The following is a 9,898-nucleotide window of genomic DNA, read 5'->3' on the forward strand; positions in this document are numbered from 1 at the left end:
ATTTCATGTTTTTTAATGTTATCAAACTTTAGATGTTAAATGACAACTGATGGTGTGTTTTATATTTCCAAATTAACAGTACCGACACAAGAGTAAAGCATAAACAACTTTATCACAAGAAAGTTAATCTTTTCTTTACATGAGCATAGTATTGAGGGCTAGCATAAATGTTAGCTCTTTTTCAGCAGAATGATTCAGGTGAAGTTTTTGTAGAGCAGTATTCTTATCAAACACTTTCCACAGTACATGAAAGACATACCAGCTAATTTATTTTCTGACGATTTTAAGAGATGGCCCCCTGTGAGGCTAGTAGGTAGTTCACTGTAGCTGGCAAATAACGGCTAACATGCTAATACACAGGCAACCTGCTAGCATCAGTCAGTATATCTCTCAGAGATTATTTCTACATCTAAAGGTTTGTTACTCTTTTTTATCATTTCATTAAGACTCAGTAGAAAAGTAAAATCAAGCACCTTAGCTAGCTAACAAACTTTCTTTAATGCATCAGTAAGCTAGCTAGCTAACTTATTATCTATAATACAGGGACTGTCAGTCAGTTTCAAAGCTGTTAGCCTTGGTGTAAATGTGGCTCAAGTCCCATAATGTCTTAAAAATGTGCCTCTTGAGGGAATTTATCTTCCCTAAGATGCTACAAATTAATAAGCTATGTTAGCTTGTAATCTCAGCCCAAAAAAATAAAATGTGTTTAAATTTAAGACATAAATTTACCTTTGTCCGTAAAAATATTGAAGCACATTTATTAATATTTGATTTAGAGGACGGGGTTTTTTTTTTTTAAAGTTCACACCAAAATTAAAAAAAATTAACAACCCAATCACAGCATGGGAGTGTGAGATGTGCTTAAAGCCATGATTGTACATCTCCATAAAGGAAAACATGTCATGGCTGATAAACAATAAGTTATAAGTAGTAAAAAATAAAAAGAAACACTACAAATACTACAATGTAATAAAAATGCACCTTTCTGTTTTAAATTATGCATATTTTGGGTAAAAAAAATCTAAAAGTATGCATTGTATGCCATTTAATTTCTGCTTCTGATGTCTTTGTAGACTATTTTTAATTTTCTGTGGTCTCCTCAGGGGTTTATTTGTTTTTCTGGTCAATGGCCTGAATCCAAGGGTCAAAGATTAGCAGGGACCAAAACGTGCAGCTCATGTTTCCCCTGCAAACAAAGCTTCTTAACACTGTGATCCCACTGAAATGAAAAGAATTCCCCACAAAATATTGGAGTGTGTTTAAGGTGCAAAACAAGATCAGCAAGTTAAGGCTTGAAACTATTCAGGATTAGAGCATTAAGGTAGTTACCATGAAAATCAGGTCCCAGGAAATGAGCTGACTAGGCAGCAGAGAAGTACCCTCGCTGTATTTGAGTGATGGTAGAACTCTATTACCCAGCAAACACCTGGGGTGTGAGTGGTGGTGGCAGGTTGTCATTGTCCATGTTATTGGCATCTATGGCAGAAACAGTGCGAGGAAGGATCTCCAGAGGGTATTTCTCCAGGATGTCGTGAACCTCGCGCTGCACAGCCTCGGGCCAGGAGAGGAGGTCGGCCTGCAGGCTCCGAGCAGCATCCATCACAGCGTCCTGTCGGCTGCTGAGGCTAGACAGTAGCTCCAGGTTGTGGTTGAGCTGAGCCAAGACAGGGTTGGTGGCTGCCACATCTGGTGCTGGGCCTGTGCCGGGCCACTCAGCGTCAGAGCTGTTGATACGTGGTGAGGCTTGGCCCGACATGTAGCGCTCAAATTCCTCCGGGGAAAGGTTCAGAGACTGAGCATCCAGCTTCTCGATAAAGGCTGCCGCACAGCACTGAATACAAAAGAGAGGAAAAGGAGGGTTGAGATTTTGAAGCATGATTTCATGCGCCTGAGTCAGACCAAGCTGGATAGCCTCAATATTAACAGGTTATTTTTAGATTTGTAGTGTTTCTCTGCTGACAGAAAGTAAAAGAAGGAGCTCTCGTTTCATTTCAATTTGGAGGTAACGCCTGAATTGGCATAAACACCATTAATTCAGTTAAACAGCCAGCCTTGTTGTCTTAAGACAAAAATGACACTAATACGCACACTGGGATGTGGAACAGGGTGAAGCCAGTCTAGCCTCACAGTCAGAGGAAAAGAAGCTTAACTCTGTCGCCCTACACCCTCTAATTATAATACAGCTGAATGAACATGGCCACAAGATCTGTTAATTTCTGAGAATGTGCAAGCAGAGGACCTCCATCCCATGAAGAGAGCACACGACTTGTCTTGACTTTCTACAAAAATTTAGAATCAGAAATTCAGTGTTACTGTTATTATGTTACATCACATAATTACAGCACTCATATGAGCCATTTTACTTCTCTTCTACTTTTTTTTTTTTTTTCTTTTTTCTTTTGTGAGATCGAGTGTTGCATCTTCACAGAGAAAGCGCTGGGACATGTTTCTTGTGGTGGTTTTCCCAGCTCTCTGTCTGATAGAATAAGGTTATTTAGTCTGTTAAATAAAAAAAAACAAGGCATATACCTGATTTATGAGAGAAGTAACTGTTAATTACTTCTGCTGTGATCTGGCGCTAAATGGAAAATAAAATAAACTCAACCCCAGTGGGGGGGCAGGCCACCCTCCTTTTACAATGGTAGGGGAAACACTGCTCTGGTCATCCTTCAAACAGGAGACAGATGGGTTTATTTAAAAAAAAAAAATAAAGTACAGAATCCAGATATAACAAAGTGCAAATATTAGTTTTTTTTTCACTTGAGTATTGTTTTAAAGAATCTATACTTTTCTTAAGTACTTGCTACGTATTATCCAAGCTTTATATTTTTTCTTCTTTTTTTTCTTTTAAAGACTTCTTACTTTAGTCTGGTTTTGAAGTACATTATGGTCCATTTTTTGCATAGATGCATGGATGTGTGACCTTTTGCAATCACTGTTTACAAAGATGTATATTACAAAATAAACAAATTTGAAAAACAATTCTTCAAAGGTCAAATCCTTTTTATTCCTGAGAGACGCTCAGGTGAACCGTTTAAACTCTGGGTAGATATTTGTAAATTAATTAAGCATCAAACAAAGTATTTCAAACACCTGAATTAGAAGAGATTTTATTCACCAAGTTTCTTCAAAAAGAATAAAAGGAATTTGAGAGAAATGTGTGTCATTGCTAAAGATTGATGTCTTTGAGATAAGAAAGAGGATATTCTGACTGATTAAAAGATGTAGCTGTTTTAATACTCAGATGTTCTCCTTTTTTTAATGTTACAAAGCATTTTGGTCAATTTGAGTGGCTTTTTAGTCAACTTGACTTGACTTGTGCCCCCTGTGGACACTAGTCTCTTTCGCGGATCCAGTCCTGAGTATGTTGAAATTCTGTTTCCTGAGAAAAAATCTTCCCTGCAGTCTTAACAGGGGCTGACTATTTAAATTACCTCTATAAATCATCAGGGTAGTTGTTGTTCGGGGTCTGGTTTGGCTTCTTCGGCCCACTGAGAGACATCAGTATAAATTTTTATCTGTTTAAGGAGCTTTAAGAAGGACGTTTTTGGAGCATTTGAGACGGGTCAGGTAAGTTTTTCCTTCATTTTACATCAAAGGGGAAATCCACACAGAGGCCTTAAGCTTGAACCAGCTCTGACAAAGACTGAATCTTTAGAAAATAAAACACAGACCAGGTTGGTGAAGTAGTATCCATCCTCTCCGGTCATCAGCCTGCTGGGGTTGCAGAAGCGGGTGATGTACTGGATGTTGGACTGAAGCCGTGGAGGATTCGCCTTCAGCACGATGTAAATGAGCGCAGGGAGAAAGTCGTCTGCTGAGGCTGGCTCGTTCTTTGTGATCCTGATGGCGCTGAAAATGTGCTTACTGCAGCGTGTGATGCAGCCAAGTTTGTCCCGAGGAACCCGCTTTGAGTCCATCTCAATGATGTCTGGAAAAGGTTGAAGAAAAAACAAGTTACAAGTTGGGTGGATCGACAAATCATCGGCCAACGTCCTGCAGAAATCTTCACCCTCAGTCAGAACGTTTTTGGCTGTTCAACTCTAGTTTTCAAGTCTTTCTGTTTGTCTAAAATATGACAGACCAGAACAATAGGAAGAGTAAAAAGTGTGCTGTAGCTGAGTTTGTAGCCTGTAATTGGTGTCACTGGTTTACTTTTCTTATCTCTGTTACGCAAAACAAAACAGGTTTTCATGTTTTGAAGTTAGAAAAGAATGTAGCTAAGCAGTTCAGCTGTTCAGACACCCTGGATCTTGTTGCTGTAGCAAGCTGTCGTCCAGTTCAGTGTGACCATCTGCTCATGACCGACTGATGTGACAGCTATTAGCCACTGTCGCTGAAAAGAGGCCTTTAAAAAGACATCTTTACTAAAAGCTCTTCTTTCTATGTCTACAGAAAATTGAGAGTGTGAGGAATGGCCACCATTAAACCAAGGAATGCAGCAGTGAGGAGAAGTTATGAATGCCGTAGCAGAAAGAAACATGCGCTTTGATCATCGTTGGATGAATTAGATGCAGTCACACAGCAGCTTCAAACATTCGCTCTGACCTGTTATCGCTTTGACCACATTCTCAGAGACTTCAGGAATTTCTTCATCCATAGACACACAGAGCATCTGAATGGTCACCCAGTGAAGAGCCCTGAAACAGAGACAATCAGCAGAGGAAGTGTAAAGTTCCTGCAACAGAAAACCTAAAAATGTCTGTTATGTAATTAGTTACACAAACAGACTCACACAGATTTTAACAGAAGTACAAAGTGACAAAAAGAAACCAACGCCCTCGCTAAAATTAATCTTTAAACAGGATGTAATTAAACCCCAGGAGTCCCACCTGATCCTCTTCTGTGTGGCCAAGTCCTTCTTCTCATCATCAGTGGTCTCCGGACAGAACACGCTCTTATACAGACGAGTCATTATGTACTTCTCCACCTGATCCATCACCTGCTCTACTGACTCTGAAGATCCTGGTGAGCAAAGATTATGAAAGTTTACACAGAAGTAGGTAAGAAGCATGTTTTTCTCCATTTGGCGTTGATTAGGCACATACTACTTGTGTTGGTAGATGTGTAAGATACAACCAAAGGATTGTTACCAAGGACAGGCTGTATCTCTAAACAGACCTTTATAGTGGCTCATTAGGCGGTCGGCCAGGTTCTGGTAGAAATCCTGAACACACTCTGACAGCTCGTCAGCACTCAGGTCCTAAATAGACAAGAAATCAGAGTGTCTCATGGTTCTCAACTAGCCACAACAACGGGTAATATTCAAAATGACATCTTCCTCAACAGACCTTTTTGCTCAACATGTTCACAATGAAGGCTCTGCACTGCTTATGGATCTCTCGCCCCGGCTTCTGGAGGTTTTTTAGGAAGTCCACAAAGTCCTTGGACACTTGGTCTGTCTCAAAGCTGGCATGGCGGCTCAGAGACGGACTAGTCCTCACTTCTTGGGTTTCTGTTGTGGAAATATTTCATTTTGAAAAAAGGCAAGGAAAGGAAACCAGAGTCAAGAATCTTTGATGTATATTTGAACATCACAAAACATCAGATATGAAAAAGTAAAAGGTTCATTTCAAGATCCTGTTTGGAATAACAACTAGTTCACCATACATTATCTTGAAGTGATGATAAGGATTTCTTGTTTCAATGTCCTCAAATTACTGATTGATGACTCATTTTTTTGTATGCAAATCAGCTGATCAATCGTTCTTATCAAAAGTGTTTTCAGGGCACAGATTATGAAAAATCCATGTTACAAGCAACAAAGTCTCTGTTCAAAGTCTCCCAAAAAGACACTATACTTCAATATTGACCCAGAGTGCATCAGAAAGAATCCTGAAACCTGTAACAATCTCATCACTGACAAAAGAAAGACTAAAAGCTGCACTTATTTGTTTATTTAATGGGTCAATGTCTCACCTTTCTTGGGAGCAGTGCGTGATGAAGGGCTGAAGAACTTCTTCACAGTTGTAACTTTCCGCGTCTTCTCATTGGTTTTCTTCTCCTCAAACTTGGAGAAGGGTCCCAGTGAGGCATGTCCTGGGTGTGTTTGTGGTGCTGTGGACTGAGGGTGAGACTGTGTCTGTGCTCCATGGCTGCTTGCATAGGCTGCCTCTTCCTCTCTCTGCAACCTGGAGAGTCGCAGAAATGTCGGAAAGCAGAACGATCAGACACACAGTTCCCAACCTGTTTGTTTAACAGAGGAAAAGTTACATCTCACAGGCTCAGCTTGTGCTTGTGGATAAGTGTCTGTGCTGCGACAAACAGCTTGGTAAAATTTTAATTCTTTTCAGCCCAGATGGTGAATGTATTTATGCACCAGACGGTCTTACTTTTCTGCCAAGGCCCAGTCGTCCTGGATCTGTTTCTGCCGTACCCGCTGGTACTCCTCCCTCCAGCACTTGGAGCACAGGCCTTGCCATGCTGCGTTTCCATAGTAACCACATCCCTTTTTGCACAGCAGGTCTGATTGGTCCACATGTATCCCCCGTCGCTCTGTCCGCTGACTCATGATGCCGGAAAAACTGGAATGAAAAATTCATCATCTTTTTTTGTGGTGATTATTAGGGTATTTGTATGCACTGGGCTGCTCCCAACAGAACCGTCTGGAGGATTAAATTATGAGATTTTCAGATTATTACAGTTTGTACATTCTGTTTCTTTTGCACAAATCTCACACCCTGTATTAGAAAAGACTTTCTTGCAGATAATAGATGCTACCACGTCTGCTGGAGGTCAAATTCTGAAACTTTAAAAGCTCAATCTTTGTTTGGCTGGGGAGTTTACAAAGTGTTCTCTTTAATCATGTCTGTCTTTAGTCAGCTGTTTACACATAAAGATCTATTACAGCCAACTGTGCTCAACCCAGCACCAAGCAGAAGACAGAAAAAGATAAAAACACCCCTGTGAACATCCTGGAGCAAGTAGCAGCTGCAGAGACAGATATTTACTCGTGGTGCCGATAATGGAGAACAAACATAAAGCTAAAAGCTCACAAATATATAAAGGAAAATGCAACAAGGTAAACTGTATCTATTGAGTAGAAGGAATGCAAACAGCAGTACATAAAGCAGCAATAATAATTTTATAATATAAGAGGGGATAAACTGCAGAGATAAACTGAAGAACAGTGGCTCTAAAGCATGTGAACAGTGTTACTAGACATAAATGATTCAGCAATAATGTGTTATTATTTCTGGTTTAATAACAGTGTAACAGACATGTAATAAAGGTTCTAATCTAATGATGAAGTCAATATATTTTGGCAAATAATGAGACTGAATCATGGACACAAGTGTGTGGGCTGAAATGTACAGCTATTTTACAACAAAAGAACTTGTGTAGTACAGTAACAAGGGTATAAAAAAGAATAAATAGTTAAGTATAATGTGTAACATACCCTGTTGAATATAACACATATAACTTATAAGACTCAGTCAAAAGTTAATTAAGTAAGTTAAGTAAGTAAAAGGTGTTTCTTTGTTTCATCTGACAACTAGCCCCTCAAAGCAGTCACAGTCATTAAAATTGCAATATAATCATTGTCTGTTTTTTTCACTGCTGGTACCACATGCCATAGAGACAAAAACTCCTTGCATGAGCATTATTTTCTGGATCAGTCATTAAGTACTGGCACTGAGATTAACTTGAAAAACAACTCAGTAGTCATTAAAAAAGAAAATTAATCACCACATAGAAATACTTTTCAACTAGGGATGCCAACCAAAAACGTGAGAGATTTTGGACCCTGACCTGGCAAAACAATCCAGTCTAGGTCAGCGTGTTTGAGAAGGATTTGGTTCACTATTGAAGAATTAAGTACTTTACCTGGGACACTTGGCAGTATGTTCTGTTTACATGGTTAAGATGTGGCGAGAATGTGAAGAAAAACACAATATAAAGTGTGTTATTACTTTATAACAAGCCTCAGCTTAGCCTCTAACTGTATGAATGTAGTTTTTATACTACTTTATATAACAGTTTTTATACTATTTTATGTTTTTATTAATGTCATTTTATACTTTTTATACTAAAATCCCCACAACACTGACCTTTTACTTCAACTTGAGCGATCATTGAGGGTAACCCCTATTAGTAATCTTATCAAGTCTTTTACAAAAGGTGCTATCAAATTCACTAGAAAAATATTTTCTGACATGCAAAATTCAGAAGATTAAATGATGACAGAAAAGATGAAGAAAATGTCTTGCTTGAGCCTAAAATGACCAACAAGTATCTACTGGATATTTGTTTTCAGACATTTCATTACTAATAAAATAGTCTTAAGGGTAATTTAAAGCCGGTTGTGTGTCTAGTTCCAGGATTCAGGTGCAGCACACAAGACAATGTTTCCCATTTCTGATCTAACCTAAGAATTATGTATACATTATGCTGAAATCTTTCATAGCTGTGAAGGCCATGTAGCGTATGATTCACAGGCATTTCAATCTCAATCTTTTCACAATGTAGTAAACCCTACTGTTTTGTGAAAACTACATCTGTCACTTAAACACTTAACACTCAACACTCGATGTGCATGCCTGCAATCATGCACAGTTTTACAGTTTTCCATTGATTTGTCACCGCAGCTGTGGCTTAGTTAGCTTACAATGTTGCAGTTAGTACAACAGGTAAAACAGGAGGAGTTAGCAAACCAAGAAAGCCACCATATCGTTAACGTGCAACAATAACATGTCATGATCATACAAGTGCAACTCAGGTACTCACCTTTTGTGTTTTCAACGATCACCTGCACGAGCAGACCTCCTCTCTGCTGCTGTTATGTGAGACGACAAGGGGAGGGGTATAAACTCTGACGTGTCATGACCACAACCCGGAAATGAGGCGACCGAGGAACCGCAAAAAAACAAAAACAAAACACAGTATTACTCCCCGGGTTTGGATTTTAGGTCTAAAAATGAACCAGGAGTTTTTGAGTTATAAATAAAAAGATGGTTTTTTTTGGTACTGGTAATCTGGTTCAATAAGTAACCAAGTAGGGGTCTACAAACTGCCGCAACGAGGGCTAATTTTGTAGGATTGGTTAATGACGTCATGTGGCCAACCGCGGCGAAGCCAGTGTCACGTGAACGTAAAATCTGAAAATTATATTAGGAATAAGAACCAATAAAAAGATTAAAAAAAAAAAAAAACTAGGATAAAATGAATGCTAATAATTTTTTTTTAATATACAAACTACGGCAACTGCCACAAATAATAATAAAAAATTCAATTTCCCTGATAGTTTTAAGGCATTTTTGTTTGATATTAAACTTAGATGTTAAATATTCTACTACAAACTTCGTTATAAGCAGGTGATTTGTGAGACTTTTACAACTGAAATTTAAAAAAATATAAATTTTAAAGATAAATTTATTAGTTAAAACATTATGTGCTTTCAAATTAAAATTTTACAATACGTGAACTAAAATTATATTGCGTCTTGTATTCATCCTATTGCTTATTAACCTGTAATAAAGTTGTGCTTGCATTATTACTTCCGTCTTTTGTTTGTTTGTGTGTGGGTTTTTGTTTGTTTATTTTAGTTTTGTTTGTTTGGTTTGTGTGTGTTCTTTTTCTGCTGAAATTTCTTTAACATTTTTTGAAGCTGTTGTGTCCAACTGCCAATATGACTAGACCCACATGAGGATTTTTGATTTGAGTTCATTTCACCGTCTACATTACTGTGAAAGAGATTCAGTCTTTAAAAGGTCTTTGTTTCTGTGTTGACAAAAAATTACCCAATCACTGGTGAACCTCAAGTATTGATTATTGTAAACTGTGGTTTTAGTCCAATGGGGTTCTCATCTGATAAACCCTGCACTTTCAACTTTTAGCAGGAGAGAAAAAAGTTGCACCAACTGAGAGAAATGATGAAGAAAACAACTGAGAGACTGTT

At 38.4% G+C, this 9,898-nt stretch overlaps 1 protein-coding gene across 1 annotated transcript; it reads right to left on the bottom strand.

Moving 5' to 3' along the window:
* Window positions 1-436: 436 nt before the first annotated feature.
* On the bottom strand, window positions 437-8,857 carry rabgef1 (RAB guanine nucleotide exchange factor (GEF) 1). The gene is made up of 9 exons (XM_074672829.1): window positions 8,728-8,857; window positions 6,333-6,524; window positions 5,920-6,131; window positions 5,292-5,455; window positions 5,122-5,203; window positions 4,833-4,965; window positions 4,549-4,640; window positions 3,675-3,931; window positions 437-1,831 (listed from the first exon to the last, which is right to left on the bottom strand). The coding sequence occupies exons 2-9, from the start codon at window positions 6,509-6,511 to the stop codon at window positions 1,412-1,414; spliced, it is 1,539 nt and encodes a 512-aa protein (XP_074528930.1). The 5' UTR covers window positions 6,512-6,524; window positions 8,728-8,857; the 3' UTR covers window positions 437-1,411.
* Window positions 8,858-9,898: the final 1,041 nt, after the last annotated feature.

Source organism: Halichoeres trimaculatus, unplaced genomic scaffold, assembly GCF_033239565.1.
Source record: "Halichoeres trimaculatus isolate MK-OKI-2021-1 unplaced genomic scaffold, fHalTri1.1 fHalTri1_scaffold_6, whole genome shotgun sequence".
NCBI lineage: Eukaryota > Metazoa > Chordata > Actinopteri > Labriformes > Labridae > Halichoeres > Halichoeres trimaculatus.

Bases quoted from the DNA above. Each gene is read 5' to 3' on its own strand.
- rabgef1 (XM_074672829.1), bottom strand. From the start codon at position 6,511: ATGAGTCAGCGGACAGAGCGACGGGGGATACATGTGGACCAATCAGAC. The intron at 6,132-6,332 runs GTAAGACCGTCT...GCGACTCTCCAG, and splicing joins GACTGGGCCTTGGCAGAAAA to GTTGCAGAGAGAGGAAGAGG. The intron at 5,456-5,919 runs GTGAGACATTGA...TTTCCACAACAG, and splicing joins ACGCACTGCTCCCAAGAAAG to AAACCCAAGAAGTGAGGACT.